Here is a 17,363-nt window from a genome sequence, read left to right on the forward strand (position 1 = left end):
GAGATCTGTTTGAAATTTTGGCAGAGGGCGACCACCCAGTTATCCATCACAATCGACGGGTTTTCACACTGGGAAAATAAAACACAGTTTAACAACTCACAACAAGTTGTTCGTATAAATTTATAGCTTTACCTACTACAAAGCATGTAAAAGAAAATTGGTACCAGAATTCAATGAATTGCAAATTTTATGACTCTCGTGTTGCCACCATAAAAACTTTTCGTTAAAAACTACTAGCAAGCAAATACATAACTTTAAAGTTAAAATTAGTTTTCTTTAGAAAACTTTATTCCATTTCTAAATATACATGTATTTTTAGAGGTCCTAAACCTTTGTATAAAATTAAAATATTTATTTAATTTAGAAGATTGCATATACTGACTCTTCTTTAGTCATCAAAATGTGTATTAAACAGATCCTTTCCTAATCCCCATATACTAAGCTTTCCTTCACGCTGTTTTATCTTTACCCATAAAAAACACTAGGCCATAAAAATTGCATCACTCCCAGCAGAACCAATTGATAATTCCTGGTTTTCGACAGATCCCCCCCGCAGATGAGGATACCTGTGCTGGGGCTGGAAAACTTTTGAAATAATTAAAAAATAGCTTCGTCTTGGGCTTGGGCCTGCTGCAGGCAGAAACTGGGGAACTGAGTGCATATAGCATATAGACGTGAATATATAGAAAGCAAAAGTTGGCGCTCCAAGCGAAAGAGATCGAAACTGGTAAAACGACTTGGCAACACGACCGCGATACCAATACTCGCCCAAAGTTGACTTATTGGAGCACTTAGCTCGGTTCTTGTTATTGTTACGCCGACTTGGCCGACTTGCTGTTGTTGCCCGCCGTTAATAGTTATAGTACCAACACAATTACACGGCTTGGAGTGCCTAGGCGGAGTCGATCGGCGATCCAGCGATCCAAGGTTCCCGCTCGGACTATAAAAAGCTTGGGCGGCGCCGTTGCGGAAGGCAGTTAACTCCACAAATCCGTTGCCGTCGGTCCAAATTTCCCAAACAACCGACTTGTAAGCGTAAAGGCGCGAGTGAATCCCCCTGCGAGAAAGAGATATAACTAGAGTGCAGTTTACGCTTCACAAGGATATACGAAAAAATCCCCAATTCAAAAATGTTCAGATTTGTGAGTTGTGTTTTTATAAGGGGTGTCTCAAAGACTGGAACAATTAAAAAGCAATTAAGAACAATTATTCAAATTATTCAGATCTTTTACTTTAAAGATTACGAAAAACAGTGTCTATATTTATCCTTTAAGGCAGAACATTCTTAAATGTTCTATTAAAAGTGATTTCAAAAGTCCTCAATACAGCACATACTTGAAGAAACATGTTTATAATTTTCCTCCAAGGCTAACATTTTTATTTAGTTATAATTCTGGTTATTCTAACGAATAAAAAGATTTACTTTTAATTAAAAAAAACGATTTCCTAACTTAAATTATTCTGTATACATTTTTTTTAAAGACATGTAATTCATTTTTTAATCAATCAACAGCTTGCATTGACCACCTTGGTGGCCTTGGCTTCCAGCCAGCAATATCATCAGGATCCCAAGACGGCGGCCATCATCAGTGAGCAGAGATATCTGTCCGGAGATGGAAAGTTCGGAGCTGCCTATGAGCAGGAGGACGGCATAAACTTCAAGGAGGAGACGGATGCGGATGGAACACGTCATGGCAGCTACAGCTATGTGGATCCCTCGGGCCAGAGGCGTACGATTTCGTATACGGCAGGCAAAAATGGGTAGGACTGCGGAATATATTATATACCAAAGTTTTTGTTAATTTTTGTAAATCTCCCCCATTAGTTTCCAAGCCTCTGGAGATCATTTGCCCCAGGCACCACCTGCTCCCCCGCAGCCCGTGCCCACGGCGGGCTATCAGCCACAGCAGCAGTACCAGCCGCAGCCGCAGCAGTACCAGGCCCCCGCTCCCCAACCCCAGTCCTCCTTCCGCAGCAACGACTATGGAGACGATGGGTCCTACGATCCCCGCTACAACGACCCCTCCTTCGGGCAGAACCAGCAGAGCTACCAGCAGCCCGCTCCCCAGCAGCAGTACCGCCCTGCCCCGCAGCCCGCCTACAACCCGCAGCCCGTGCAGCCGCAGCAGCAGCAGTACCAGCCCCAGTACCAGCAGCCACAGCCCCAGCAGGCGTACTACACCACCACCACCCCCAACCCACACCGCTTTTCGCCACCCGGAAAACTCTCCCTGAACCGCACGCCCGATGGCTTCACCTACTCCTTCAACAAGGTCTAAGTCCCAACCATCCCTAACTCAGACATGTTGCATCTTCTTCATTGGGGCACCCTCTTTTCTTATATAGCCTTCTTATAGAGCCCCTCCCCTATCACAACTAGATTCTCTACTCTTTTCTTGACTCCATCAAAACTCTTGTGTGATATGTTTAAGAGCAAATTGTAACTATGTATCGTACTTCCTATATGCGTACTGTTTGTTTGTAATTTATAATCCTACACAGAGAAAATTAGATGCCATTACCCGCAAGGGGTATTGTCGGTTAAAATTTTGAATATTCAAAATATGAAATATATAAAAAATCAAGAAATTAAGGCTTTATTTCTCTGTGTTTTTCCCAACTTCCCATGTAATTTTTAGAAAAGCGAAGCCAATAAACTTCGGAGATGTTGATCCAGTTTCAAACCTAATTAATAGAACCTGTAGTACTTTGGGCCTTGGGACGTCTGAGCAATTTGTACCATAGATGTGTAAGAGCAATATACGAAGGAAACCAAGTTCGTGTCCTGCAGTCTTTTGTTTTTCGGCCAGTGGCTTTTAATTTAATTTCCAGCAGATTTATCTAAACACCTCGGGTGGTGAACGCCCACTAAGTAGTGCATTACACAACCGACTTTCGTGCATGCAAAACGGGTTTCTGTTTTCTGTTACGATTCTATGCGGCCAACAAGGAAAGACCTCAAACGGGTTTCGCCTATTTGACAGTAATCTTGGCCAATTGTGCAAAATTCCAATGAAAACGAAATCAGCCTGGTGTTGTGGTGAGCTTATAGCAGGCTGAGCCGGAAAACCATGTGCAAGTGGGGGTGGCACAGGTTTAATCGGGGATTGGGGCACTAAATCAATTCCCAATGGCACTACCATTCGTCAGGCTCCAGTTGATTTAGATCCGCCTAATTACATCCAAATATTTTGCTCACTTTCATGCTCCACCGAACGCAAGAATGCCGGCCAATTGGCTGCTTCCTCTCACCTGTGAGGTTCTCAACGGAAAATTACATGTTTGCAATTACTTACAACTCAATTTGGACACCTAGTGCAAGCAGTAGTAACATTTATCTTATAAAATTAACAGAATTAGCGCATATAATTTTGAAATATAAAAAATCCCTTTCCTTCCACTTTAGACATTTATTACAAAAGAGGTTTGTTTTATAATGTTATCATACAAAGTAATACACGATGGATTACTTAATAAATGAATTCATAGTTTTTAACTTATAATTTACTTAATTATTATATACCTACAGTTATTTTATAGGTCTTATTAAATATGCAATTCTATTGTATTATTATCCTACACCTTAAAAAACGTACATAGCTTTCATAACTTTATTTATATTACCGTGCGATTTACAAAATTGGTAAAATATGGTGACCAATAAAATTCTTTTCAAAACTATACAAAAATATTTTATAAGTAAGTACAATACATTTTGAATATAATTTATTACTAGTTTTGTATAGTTAAGATTCCCCTATTTTAATTATTTTTCCCTCTGTACTTTCCACATCCACCGGTTGGCATTCTTTTTCACCACCGACAACCATTACATTAACAATATTAGCAACACTTTTCAGAGCTTAGCTTTCAAGGTCAGTTTTGTTGTGGACTCGAGGGTCCGGCTCGGAGTTTGGATTTTTGCCTTTGGTGGCTTGGGCTTCTGTTGAAACTGCTCAGTCAATTAAGAAAATCAATTCGGTTTTGTTTCTCGCTGCTTATTGTTTTTTGTGATATGCCTTTGTGCACCCACTTTTGCGGCAATCGCAATCGATGGAATTGACTTGAATTGGCTTGCTCAACTGCGGATTTTCGCTCGGCTTTGCGAAAGAGGTAAAAGTCAAGAATTTACCTGGGATCGGAACAGGTGGCCATGGGTGTGTTGGTTCCACTGGGTTCTCTATACGGCTATTTTTATGAATACCACAGGTTTATGATTGACTGGACTTATTTTTAAAATGGCAAACGTCGAGAGATTTCGTTGCGAGATCTGTGCTCCATTTATGGGATGTGGGTGTGACGAGCCCAGCTTTCAATTAAATTGATGAGTAATTAATTTAATTATTTAAAGATACTGATTAAAACTGGAAAACAAGATTAAATTGAAAGGGTATTTGTCATTGGGTAAAGTAGCTTAATATTATTTTTCAGCATCATAAAATGAGAGCATCGGTGCCGCAGAGTTCGCTTTATGCCTTATTCAGTTGGAATTTATTTTGATGTGTGAAAGCAGTGAATTCAGTTAGTGACGAAATCTCCTCAGCATACAAGCAGAAAGCAGAGACACCTTTCATGTTAGCTGAGACTCGAACCAAACATACCTAGGTTGTATCGACAAGGGCTAGATGGCGCCACAGTTCATGGAAGAGGAAGAACATATGGCGCCATCATTCAAAAATTTTCAATTTTTTAAGCTTTAAGAAAGTGTAGGAACAGAGATTAATGTAAATGGTGTTTTATTATTTACAATACTACTATACAATACGACTACACTACATATTTATTTCATTATCTTTAAATGTTTAAATTAGTAATTTAGTAACGACTAATTGTTTCCCCTTATACATTGATGACCAGTGCTGTGGATCGGTACTTTCGCTTGGGTTTTATAATGGTCTTGGGTGGTCTGTTGAGATCTCCGCTTGGAGGACGCCGCCGAGATCGGGATCCCTTGGGCGGAGGTGGGGGCGGGTGCTCGATGTATTTGCTGCGCAGGTGCCCTGGGCCGGAGAAGTTTGGCGGATAGGCCTCGAAGTCCTCAAGCTCGAGATCTGGCCGCGATTCCCGCTCCTGTTCCTGCGCCTGAGCCTTGAGGAACTTCTGCAGCTTGGGGTTGTTCAGCAGCTGGACCTTGATGGCCTCGTCAAGTAGTTTCTGCTGGTCCTCCAGGTACGCCTCTATTTGTTTCTTGGAGGCCACATTCTTGTAGCGATCGTGGGTCTTTTGTCGAGGCACTGGAACAACCTCATAGTCATCATGTTCGGGCTCATAAACACTATATGAATTGCTGCTGGAGGCGACGGTGGCTTTTGGTGGGGGCACTAGATGGAAGGGATCGGCTTCCGCGTCATATTGCACAGGATTCCACTTTGATCTCTTTGGCGGAGGACCCACATCCTCCCCAGATCCAATATGAACATCGGATCCATAGCCAGTGACCTTGTGAATATCTGAACCATAGCCAGAGGCCTTGTAGGGAATAGCAGTCACATACTTAGGCTGCTTCTGGTATACGGAAGTACTTTTCTTGGGCACCGTTATCGGATGCTGGACGCGGATCTGGGTGCCGATGGTGTATTCCCGACTGTCCTGCACGGAGGACTCCCCTGAATATTCGGCGGAGTTGTAGCGCTCACCGGAATAGTCCTCCTCCTCTTGCTGAAAAATAAAAAACATTTATTATAATGCTGATCACTCAGAGGGTTGGAAAATAATATATTTATTTATATAATATATACTTTTAACCACAACTCACCGATCCGTAAGGTCTGTAGTGGCTCTTCTTGGGATACTTTTTGCTCAGGGGGCGGTGCTTGCTCTCGTTTGTCTGCAGATCGGCCCGAAGATATCCAGCAGGTCCCAGTCTCACGGGTCCTGGCAGGGGACCCGCTCCATGTCCAGATACTGGGGCCACCGAACTGAAGTAGCTCCTCCGATAGTAAGATCTAGGGGGTCTCAGGCCAAAAGTGACCGTTACCAACACCATCGCAGCAGCCAAGAACTGTAGGGTAATATCCATTTTAGTGGTAATTGATGACCTATTATTCCACAGGTGCAACCGCTTACATTCCAGCACACTTTCATTTTGAGTGGGCTGCCTTTTAGGGGGATTATGTCTTTGTGAAAAGCTCTCTTCAACGGTATTAACCACCAGCGTGGCCCCAACGAAACTGAAAGTTCGGCCAACGGACGCAACAGTTTTATGCCAGCTTCCTCGAACCTGCCGCAACATGTTTTGCAATGGCAATCGCAATTGAAACCTGCCAGGTGAGCTAGTCAGTACATCCAGTAGTCCGCAGATCGAAATCTCCGCTTCACGCATGGACTTACCACTCACAACACAGAGCTTACAGAAAAACTGAACAAACTACTCGCAAACTGAGGCATCATTTGCATTTCCACTAGGAAATAGAGCGATGGGGCAGGGGGCATAAATAAAATGTTTCTTTATAGCCGTAATTACACATAACTATGGCCATTTGCCTCTTCAGATTGTAGCTGCGGAGGGGGACTCGGTTTTGGTTGTGGTCTGTGACTTAATAGGAAAGTAAGCAAATTAGATACGCGAAAAGTATGACAATAAAGTTAATAGGCAAAGATTGATAGCTTTTCGAGGCGAGTAATTTGGCTTAAAGCTTGTACATTTGTTAAATTGCTGGTAATAATATATGATATATTAATATATAAATAAAATATAATATATGAATTTACAATTTGTTATAAAGAAGAAAAATTATTAATATTCCCCAACCAAGTTTTTTATAAAAAATGAATTCGCATGACAAAAGCAATAAAATACCTTGTTATTTTATTTAGCCTTGAATAGTTAAACAATATAATTATTTACATGATCATTTTAGGTATTTTATTTAACTTATCCACAGGAAGTCTACAAAACACAGAGATGAAATTTAAATAGGGTTCTCCAACTATATCTATTATTTTTTTCCAACTTTTTTAGGTCCATTTTTTTAAATTTTTAAAAATATTTTAAAAATATTTTAATAATATAAAAGATTTTATACATTCATGAATCAGGGGCCGCCTTTACCACCCCCGGTTTCTTCAAGTGCATAAGGTCTACCGGCACGAGCCGCACACCCACTTAAAAAAAGCAGAAGAGCCGCCTTATCGACTTATTTGAATCAGTTTCGTCTGCAAACGGGTTTCCACGAGTATTACCCAATAAACGCTGCACTTTTCTTCCCTCCGCTTTTGGCCCGAAGTTCAGGTTCAGCCGGGGCAAAAATGAGCCAGGAAATGTTAGCCAGCTAACTCGGCTCTTGGCCTTTTTTGCCTTTTTTGCCGGTGCGCTTGGACTACTTTCTATCGGCCAGGATGCGCGATCGAAATGCGGAAGGCATATGCTATATACAGGCAGTTTGTCTTGTCTTCCAGCTGGGGGAAGTGGAAATGGAAGTGGAAATGGAATCGTACGAAAGAGAAATGGCAATGGATATATGGACAGGGACTTGCGTAACATTTCACCACGCTTCATTTGCACAATTATTTTGCACGCTTATCCTGTCTCTGGGTTTTCAAATTGAGTTCCCATGGCAGCTGCAGATTGGCCTGGCAATTAAAGCGATGCTTTAATTAAATCTCGATTGAAGCCCCATGGCGTTTGACGGATAATTACGGCACTCTGGTTGCAATTTGCCGGCCTGGCTGGACAATGGGAGGCGATTCCACTCCCCGTTTCCCAAGACAAGGTCAAGCTCAAGTTCAACACGCGTGACAATTGCCTCCACAATTGTTGCAGCTCGCATAATTTCCCGCTTCCTTGTGGAACGACTTTAAACTTGGACTTAAACTTGACAGCGAGCTGGTTGGGTTTCCGCTGGCTCTTAACAATGCCACCAAAATGGTTTTTCTCCTCGTTTCTGAAAGTCTTTTTTTGTGAAAGGAGCTAGGGGCAGGGACCTGCGAATGGGAATAAAAATGGGCATGGCCAGGTGAGCCGCCCAGAGCATTGAGTTGATTGCCCAGACCAGCAAATTGGCAGCGATTTAAATGAGCCGTTAAAAAGAGGGGCTCGAAAGGGTGCCTTAAATTACATTTGATCGGGTTATTAATGTTCCGATCAGTCGATTTGACTTGCGATTAGATCTTGCTTTGAGTACACGCCAATTTTGTATTATTCATAACAATTCCAAATTGATTGCAGGCTTATCAATTGAAATGAGGCCCGAAAAGGCATATATTTACCATGCACTTAAATTTATGGTTGCCTTTCCAGACTTTCCAAGTTCAATGTTTTATACCAATCAAGATAACTGTGTATTCGACATTTAAAATAAAAACCTTATATATTTTTAAGATTATAAGTTATTTTATTAGTTCAACCACTTAATCTTAAAAAAGGCAACAGGTTCCTATATATAATTTTTTGTGCCTATATTAAGTTTATGGCTTAATTGAATGCTTTCCAATTCGAAGTCCATTTGGTTATGTATCAGTTTATTAGCATATCTCTATTATAATAATTGTAGATTATTCTGCGTTGGCTTTTAAAGCCAAATTAATACATGATCGGGTTGCACAACAACAGCAATGCCCACAAATTAGTCAAGATCAAGGTTTGTTTATGTATTCAACCGCACAGAAATAACAAAAGCCGACTCATTCATTCGCATGTGGGTGAAGTCAAAGTTAGGCAGATGATCGTAAAAGTGACTCTCGAGAAGAGGGTTGAGTTGATGCCGTGCCTAGAAATATTGCTGCTGTCGTTTCAAGTTGCTGCTGTGATGTTGCTGCTTCTACTGCAGTCGCAGTCGGCGATTTTCTTGGTTGTTGCTTTCAATTAGCATTGCAGGTGGTTGCTGTCGGCTTTACTACACAGGGAAAATTTTACTATAGAATCTGAGTTTCAATTTTGAAACATTATAAACAATACAACATTTTTAATAGATTTTCTTATACGGAAGCAAATATATATCTGGTTGCTGAATTTGTGTACCCGCGCGGAGAGCTTTAAAACTTGTTTTCTGAGACTTAATAGTTTTTTAAATCTCTGATTTTAAATAAGCATTTGATTGTCTTGGATGTTAACGTTTTTTTTTATATTGATGCTGAAGAATTTTTATTTATTTTCTAATACTTTAAAAGGATTTTCAGTGACTTCCTAAGTAATTTTTTAAATATTCTTAAAGTCTTTAAGTTTAAAATGTTTAGTTTCTAAAACGTTTTTCTAAGTTTGGGGACATTTTTAAAGTTCTTTAACTTTTCCTAACTCAAAAACCTAATTTCCCTCTCATTTCGACAGCATTTCTCCCTGTGTAGCTGCATTGAAAAAACATGGAAAACGGAGCGCTCACTCGCAATCTCAATCCGGCAGACCCACGCTGATTCTCTGGCCGGCGGAGCTGCGCCGCGCCTGCGCAGTCGCCTTGTCCGTCGTCGGCGTACCGCCCACCATCAAAGCGTCGCCGCTGAAGCAGAGGCTGCTGCGCAGGTGTTTGCGGGGGTCAGAGGGCAAGGGGGGATCGTCTTCGACCAACTCTATTGGGCCCCCTCTGGATTGGCTCTCTGGCAGTTTTGGCAAGATTTTCCTAGCACTCGGGTTGGCCAGATAATTATTATTATTATTTAATAGCTTGGCCCGACTAGTTTCCATAAAAGAGCGTTGATGATTGCGACTTCCTGTCGGCATATTTGGCTGCTGACGAGGTCGACCGTCGTATGTGGGTTCCTCACGATCCCCACCATCCGCCCTGTCATCGTAGTAGGCATATTCCGCAGCCTCTTCGTTGTAGGTCACATGTTTCTTGGGCAAACCAGGACTCCGGGTCAACTGCAATCTTCTCACGCGGTTTTCCACATAATCATAGGCATCCTGATCCTGATATGGACTTTGCTTGAGTATCCTTTTGGGCTGTGACTGTGGCAGTGGGCGTGGTCGTCGCCACTCGGAACTGTCGTTCAGGGGCTTCTTGGTGACCTTCGGCTCCAGTTCCACGCTGAAACTGCGCACATCTCTTTTCACCTGCAGTTTGGGACTGTTTTTGGAATTGAGCTCTACTTCACGCTTGTCATTGAAGTCCATTTGGGGTCTTCTGGCATTATTCTGTGTGACATTATCTGCCTCGTTTACATAATCGTAGAACTGGATTTTGGAGCTATAAGCCTGCTGACGGCGATTGGAAGTATCCTCAGATATATTAACCAGTTCCTGGGGCCTCACTTCAGTGAGTTTTGGGGTGATTTCCCTGCGTAGAGCCCTTCCTGAAGGGGTTTTTCGATCCGGATTGGACTGCAGATTATCGTAGAACTGTATGGAAGAGCTGGCAAACTCCTTGTGGAACATGCGCCGTGTGTCCACTTCGGAGGGAGAGTCCCTAGTGGTTGTAATCCTCTCCACAGGCCTTTCCAACTGCTGACTGTTCCTCCTCTTCACTCGATTTTCCACCGCCGAATCCGCCCTGGAATCATCCGGCCAGAAGAAGTGCGACTCCTGGCGATTGCACACCTTCACCCCCTGACGCTCCACCATTTTGGGCGGCAGGCCTGTGTAGAATTTTCCATTCAGCATGATCACGCCGTATCTGATCTGATCCCCCCGTATTTAGTGGTCAACTCGACTGATCGGCGACTGATCCGAAAACCGACTGACACAATAAGAATCCGGCGGAGGTTGAGAGCAACTAAAATGGCTGAGATGTTGGCGTCGCCAGCAGCGTTGTCACTTCTGTCGTAGGCGTTCGCTTTCGAGTTCGAGTTTGCTCAGGTGATCAGCCGGGGCCCAGACTAATTTGCGATTCTTGCGAAAAACAACTCGAGAAGTGAGTAAAAACAGGGGTTTCAGTATTCTTCAACTGTCAGATACTCTTGCAAAAGAAAATATGTCAAATATCCATAGTGCAAGGCATTAACGGTTTTGAAATAACCAAAAAAAAAATGTTGCATACTTTTAGACACCCTTAAATATTTTTCAAAAACTTTTTAAGCCAATATTGTACTACAATACAATATTATTGATATTTAATTATGCAACATTTAAATATTTTCTTTGTTGTTTTTATATCTTATCATATGTTATTGATGTTGTTTCTGAAATTACTATAAAGGTGTCTAAAAGTATGCAACCATATTTTTTAAATCTATTGAGTTATGTGGTTTTTGTGACACAAGTTGTTTCTAAGGTTTCTTATAAATTCATTATACCCATCTGAAAACTCTTCGAGTGACTTGTATTATTAACAACAAACACAAACAGCATTTCGAGGCAGAAATTTATTTGCCGCCAATGCAGCGTTGACGGCGGCTGCGACGCTGACTGCGCTGCGGCAGAGACGAGTTTCCATCTAAGGTCAAATCGCGGCATTTTTCACTTTTGGAACGAAAAGTTGATTTTCGTGAGCTCAGCGTTGACCAAATGTTTTGGTTTTTACTAGGCTTTTGGCCTGTCTGTATGGACCAAAAAGCGAGAATGCCGCCAAAGTTGGCCGGCCAAGAATAATAAACGACAACAGCCGCCAATTATTGGGTGCTTTAATGGCTTCAATTCGGGAACTTTTGGCTACAAGTGAGTGTCACTTGAATGATGCCCAGTATGGCCAACGCTGCGTATACGTAACATTACAAGATTTAAATCAGCGAGGGGCTCATTATTCTGCGAGTGTCGCTGGTTTATACGAAAGAATGACATAAATAACACACTAAACAAAATTATTTAAAGCTATAAAGTATTTGCTGAAATATAAAGAAGAAATGGATAATTCATTTTTATAAATATTATGAAAACAACACTTAAATTCATGTAGATAAGAACAATAACTAATATTTTTAAAATTTGGTCAACCCCTAGTTATAGTTTCCATAATACAGAACCCTTTTAAAGACTCCTTCGATTTTATTTAATTAAATTAAATTTATTTTCGCTTGATCTTTACATGGTTTGCCATTGGAATCGAGTGGGGATGTGTGGGGAGCTTTGCTGATGGACACTACTACTGCTACTTTGGTTTTTCAATCCATTATTTGTTGTATTTTTGTTTTTTTTGGTTTACCTCCCAAGTTGCGTTTTAGTCGAAGACGTAATTGGAGTAAGTAATTAGCTTAATGTACAAACAATGCCATAGAAACACATCAAATATCATACACGCTGGGTTTGAGTATGGGTCTATGTGGGGACGCTACTTTGGAGGGTCGGTGTCTGAAGACTGCATCGAGACGGCATCTCTACATATATCTCAGTGGTGGCTGTCTTACGGGTAAGATGGGGGTACTATATACGTTCTGCGGGGGGATATGTTAGGTTGCTTACACTACATTTGATTTCGATCTCGAGCGGACTTTGCTGACACGGGGAACTATGCATTATAAACTGACATTTACAAACTTTGGTTTTGCTGGGTAGTGTTGTGGCTAAACATATACTTAGGTTCGCTCTCGGCTGCTTAAGACTTTATTTACAATTTGTATTTATAGCTGGTAGGCTGGGAAAGCCTTTCTCTTCGATGGTGTTTACTGTTGCTGCGGCTGTTGCTGCTGCTGCTGTTGCTGCTGCTGCTGCTGCTGCGGGGGCAGCAGTTGCATGGGCGACATTACTATGATGTTGGTGGCTCCGCCGGCTGCATGGCCGTAGTCCAGAGGCTTCTGCATCGCCTCCACGTCCAGATCCGGGGCCCTGGTGATCACGCAATACTGGTTGCCATTGTAGGTGACAATGGGCATGCCGTGTTGCATGTTGCTGGCGTGCTCGCTCAACTGGGCCTGCATGTAGGTGGCCGCCGTTGGCGAATTGGCAATGATGTGCGACACCGGCACGGACACCTGGATTCGCAGGGAGAGGGGTAAACGGAAGGGTAACAGAATACAGAATGCGGAAATGGTCAGATTTTTGGTGTTCAATGTTGCTGTTGGCTGTTGGTGTTGCTGTGGCTGTGGCTGTGGCTGTGGGGTTTTCAGTCTGGTTTTAATAGGTAGTTACTTCTTGGCTTTGGTTGTTGCCGTTGTGGTTGCTACTACTATTGTTATTGTACATAGGCGCACTGGTCTGTTGTTGCTGCTGCTGCTGTGGCTGCTGCTGTTGCTGTTGCTGCTGTAGATGTTGCTGGTGTTTTCTGGCTGCCTTCTTCCCATGGGCCACATGTTGCTGCTGCTGCTGCTGTTGCTGCTGCTGCTGCTGTTGGTGTTGCTGCTGTGGAGGATGTTGCTGCTGCTGCTGCTGCTGCTGCTGCTGGTGACTGGCATTGAGTATCATCTGGTTTTGTATGATTATCTTCTGCTTGCGTGCTTGGGCCTCCATCTGAATTTGGTTTTGATTAGCATCCATTTGGTAGCTGCGATTATTGTTGCTGTTGCTGCTGGTGGTCTTAGCAATGACTCCTGCCGCCGCTGCTGCTGCTGCTGGTTTTGTTGACTCTGCGACTAGCCGTTCCGGCTGTCAATACTACAGTTTGGAGTAGAGGTAAAACAACTCGGTTAAATCTGTTTGAAGGCAACCAGAAGTGCATCCTTGGCTCATTCCCAGCCAGGAGTGTCTACCGACATCTTCTCACCTCCAGATGACTCTTGGCGTGAATGGACCACTCGTCCCGACTCGAGAACATCCTGCCGCACAGCTCGCATGTCCAGGAGAGCTGCTGCTGGTGATGCGGTATGATGATGCCGGGAATGGACGTCGGCGCCCCCTGAGCGGATTGCACTATTATGTTCTGGGCGGCCACCTGGACCGCCTGCTGTTGCAGCTGCAGCTCCAGACTCTGCTTGTTGTCCTCCGGCGGGGGATCCGGCTGCTCCTTCTTCTTCACCATGTTGTTCAGCCGCTTGCCCAGTGGCGCAATGTTCGTGGGCGTCACGTGCTTGAACTTGTTCATGTGGATCACCAGTTTGTCCCGCCTGGCGAACGCCTTATTGCACACCTGAAACGGGGATTCGAGAGCGAGGGTTAGCGATTGAGGGGCGCTGGCGGTCGCAGGGGCTCGAGGGCAGCTTATACTTCACAAATATAGGGCTTCTCGCCGGTGTGGATGCGCATGTGGATGGTCAGCTTGTCCTTGCGGGCGAGTCCTTTGCCACAGACCGTGCACTCGAATGCCTTGTTGGTGGCTGGAAAAAGGGAATTATTGTTAATTCTCAATAATAATAATAATAATTAAATTCCTAAAGGCTTTTTAGTTTTTCTTAAATGCATCACCAAATCCTTGTGACTTAATTCATTCCTTATATAATCAACATTGAATTAGTTGGTGAATTCCCATCATCAAAATGTCATTGGTAAAATTTGATTCACTAGTGCCTGATTTATCAGTCCAGAATTTAATGGTTAATTGCCATAGATGAGTATTTGTCATGTTCCTATGTACTGATTCATATTAAGTTTACTCATAACTGACTCAGTGAATTGTCGTTGTTGAGTTATCATTGGTGAATTTATTTCTATTTTTTCAACTATGAATAAGTCAGTAAACTAGGATTAGGTTCGAAATCCGTGACAAACGACTTATAGTTTATGAGTTTAAATGAATGTATTCATTGGGGAATTTAGTGGATGAATTCGTTGGTGAAATAAAATGGTTGAATGGTATTCATTGGTGAATTTAATGGATGAATTCGTTGGTGAAATAAAATGGTTGAATTCTTATTCTTAGAAGCCGGCATATAACTGTTTGTTATCATAAACCTCTTGAAAAAATACCAATGCAGTACTCACACTTTGAGGGATTCGTCTTGCGCACCCCCGAGGATGCCTGCTGCACCTGTTGCAGGGCCTTGAGTCGGCTGGCGGGGTGCATGGAGCCCCCCTCGACGTAGGGCTCTGTGAAGGGGATGAGGTTGGGCTTGGGGATGTTGTAGGTCAGTTGCTCGGCCGCCGACCAGGTGCCCAGGCTCTGGAGGACCCTGACGCCCCCCTCGAACCCCATTCCGTCGTCCGGAACCGTGAAGGTGCTCTCCCCCGCCGCCGCAGCTGCCACGCTGGAGGAACTGATCTGCGGCACCTTTATGGTGGCCGCGTAGTGTTGCTGCTGCTGTTGTTGCTGCTGCTGTTGCTGCTGTTGTTGCTGCTGCTGCTGCTGTTGCTGTTGCATGTTGCCGTTGTTCTGACTGTTGTTGTTGTTGTTGGCCGTGGGGGAGTTCTGCTGCTGCGAAGTCTGTTGCTGTTTGAACTGAATCGCCGCCTGGGCCATTTGCTGCTGCACCGCCATGTGGGCCTCGAGATATGCGTTCTTCTGGGCAACCGTCATCTTGTCCATGTTAACGGCGCCGTTCTAGAAATTGTATGACAATAATTTAACAATTAAATATAAGTATTTTTTCCACACATATACCCTTGAATTTACACAACTCTAGAACCAGATTTTTTTTGGCATTCCCATAGTTCCTTTTATATTATTATGTATATTCTAGTAAATACTAAATTAGTCTTGGATCGAAATATATGGATGGAACTACATATGTAGTATAATATTTTTTAATTTGCTGAATTTTAAACTATATATAGTATTTAACCCTAATACTAAAAATGGTTTTAAATAAATTGAAATCACAACTTTTAAATGATCTGTAATGATATTAATCGGAATACACCCCTGGGATCTCTGGGTCTGCAAGGGTATTCCAATCACCGTTAGTCTTTTCGTATGTCCTATCGTCCCAATCCCATTCCGTTCCCGGAACCCCAGCAATGCCACCCCTAACGGTGAATTGTGGGGGAGTGTGGTGGGCGATTGTGCGAGTGTTGCGAAATTTCGCCAGCGTCGACTGCGGCAGAGACACCCCCTTTTAGGGGGGAAAAGCACTCGACTCGGTTTGACTCGGCCTGCCCTTGCGCAAAAATTTGTGACTTGAGCTTTTCCCAACCCAAGTCTCGGACTGTTGGACTTGCCACCCCCTTGTGGTTGTGTGTGTATGCCGGCCGCTTCTTCCTCTTCCGTTTCTTCGGGCTTCCTCTTCTGCTTCTTCAGCTTTTTTGGGTTTGAGGGTTTTCCGTGTCTGCCCGGATTTATTTTTAAGCGCGCTATAATTTAGCCACTACTCTTGAGTTTGAACTTTTCCCACCTTTTTCTGCCGACACTGCACTATATCACTTGACTATTTTTAGCTTTTGACGGCAATTTTATGCCTGTTTTAGGGCACTTCTTAGCACTTCCTTAACCCACCACCGCCCCTTTTCGTTTGCCTGGCCGTTGACATTTTCTTTCGCATTTTCACTGCCAGTTCGTGGGGTTTTTCCCGTGTTTTACCGCATTTTCTTTCGTTTTCGCTGCGATTTGCGCTTACCACACTTGAAAATCAATACGAAAATGGTAGCTGCTGCTTTTCCGATTTTCCGCTTTTCCTCGACGCGAATTCGGTGGAAATGCTGAGCCGCCAAGGATTCGCCGTCGTCTACTTCCCAGCGCCTATTGTTTGTGTATGTATTGCGAAAACGAAACCGATTCACTTCTCTTCTCTGCCACTTTTTTGGCTCGACGTCGACGCGAAAGCTCCGCGGCCTCACACCCCTGGAAATATTATTATTTTGAGTAATTATTTGTTATTTTTGGAGGGCGGCAGGACGCAGGACGTGGGATGCAGGATGTGGGATGCGAGCAGAGCGCAGGCAGACAGATACCGACTGTCGACTTGCTTTTGCTTTTGCGACAAAAAGCGGAAGCGGTACGATTCGCAAGGCGAAAAGCATTGCATACCTCACGGCGTCCGAGCGGTAGAGAAAGCTTTTGCTCTCGCTCTCTCTCTCTCTCTGTCCTTTTCTCCCCACCCCCATTCCACTACCACTGTTCCGGTGGTGGTAGTGCTGGGAACAGTGGAACGAGGGAACGGTCCGGCATTGAAACACACCACCGCAACAACATCAACTGCAACACCAACAACATTTCGCAATATCAAATGATGAGGTGGCTCAAGGGGCCACAGTGGTAAGGATAGTATATAAAACCCTATATAAAAGGTATTTGAAAGACCTGAAGAACATATACAAAAACTGCAGAAGTGCTATGTCGACATACTAAAAGCCTGGGATGACAAAGAAACTATTGATACTTTGACAGTCAGTTTCAATATCTCTTTTCGGTTTTATAAAGATTAGAAAGACCTAACCTAAGTTCATTTAATTATTAAGGTATCATACTTTTTGGAAACTTTATAGAAATACATATTTGTTAAAAAAATATTCAAACCTTATTATTTAAACCACTGTGCATAGCTTAGACGCCTGTTTGGTTAGCCCAGTTCAAGGCACTCACCTGCGTAAGGTATGTTAACACCTATGTCCCGAAAGGCAAAGTTCATAGGCTTCTTCTTGTTATTGTCATGGTTCTCCAAATATGAATTATTGCTTTCGTATGAACATTGTAAGTTTTATTTATTGATTTTTTATTAAATGAAATGACTTCATAAATAATACTAATGATTTGTTT

At 43.1% G+C, this 17,363-nt stretch overlaps 4 protein-coding genes across 5 annotated transcripts; 1 reads left to right on the forward strand and 3 right to left on the reverse strand.

Moving 5' to 3' along the window:
- Window positions 1-971: 971 nt before the first annotated feature.
- On the forward strand, window positions 972-2,689 carry LOC119563200 (activating signal cointegrator 1 complex subunit 2 homolog). Its single transcript, XM_037876490.1, has 3 exons — window positions 972-1,142; window positions 1,514-1,761; window positions 1,826-2,689. The coding sequence occupies exons 1-3, from the start codon at window positions 1,131-1,133 to the stop codon at window positions 2,277-2,279; spliced, it is 714 nt and encodes a 237-aa protein (XP_037732418.1). The 5' UTR covers window positions 972-1,130; the 3' UTR covers window positions 2,280-2,689.
- A 2,150-nt stretch (window positions 2,690-4,839) lies between these two features.
- LOC119563195 lies at window positions 4,840-6,362 on the reverse strand. The gene is made up of 4 exons (XM_037876482.1): window positions 6,331-6,362; window positions 6,067-6,260; window positions 5,756-6,001; window positions 4,840-5,658 (listed from the first exon to the last, which is right to left on the reverse strand). The coding sequence occupies exons 2-4, from the start codon at window positions 6,082-6,084 to the stop codon at window positions 4,840-4,842; spliced, it is 1,083 nt and encodes a 360-aa protein (XP_037732410.1). The 5' UTR covers window positions 6,085-6,260; window positions 6,331-6,362.
- A 1,948-nt stretch (window positions 6,363-8,310) lies between these two features.
- On the reverse strand, window positions 8,311-10,616 carry LOC119563501. The gene has a single exon (XM_037876942.1). The coding sequence runs from the start codon at window positions 10,529-10,531 to the stop codon at window positions 9,326-9,328; it is 1,206 nt and encodes a 401-aa protein (XP_037732870.1). The 5' UTR covers window positions 10,532-10,616; the 3' UTR covers window positions 8,311-9,325.
- Window positions 10,617-11,854: 1,238 nt separating this feature from the next.
- LOC119563503 (mediator of RNA polymerase II transcription subunit 15) lies at window positions 11,855-16,583 on the reverse strand. Of its 2 annotated transcripts, XM_037876946.1 has the most exons (6): window positions 16,225-16,583; window positions 14,657-15,212; window positions 13,943-14,052; window positions 13,503-13,865; window positions 12,932-13,384; window positions 11,855-12,774 (listed from the first exon to the last, which is right to left on the reverse strand). In XM_037876946.1, the coding sequence occupies exons 2-6, from the start codon at window positions 15,195-15,197 to the stop codon at window positions 12,466-12,468; spliced, it is 1,776 nt and encodes a 591-aa protein (XP_037732874.1). In that variant the 5' UTR covers window positions 15,198-15,212; window positions 16,225-16,583; the 3' UTR covers window positions 11,855-12,465. The 2 variants fall into 2 exon arrangements, with proteins under 2 accessions (XP_037732874.1, XP_037732872.1); XM_037876944.1 differs by lacking the exon at window positions 11,855-12,774 and having other exon boundaries at window positions 13,253-13,393; window positions 16,225-16,580.
- Window positions 16,584-17,363: the final 780 nt, after the last annotated feature.

Source organism: Drosophila subpulchrella, chromosome 3R (assembly GCF_014743375.2).
Source record: "Drosophila subpulchrella strain 33 F10 #4 breed RU33 chromosome 3R, RU_Dsub_v1.1 Primary Assembly, whole genome shotgun sequence".
Classification (NCBI taxonomy): Eukaryota; Metazoa; Arthropoda; class Insecta; order Diptera; family Drosophilidae; genus Drosophila; species Drosophila subpulchrella.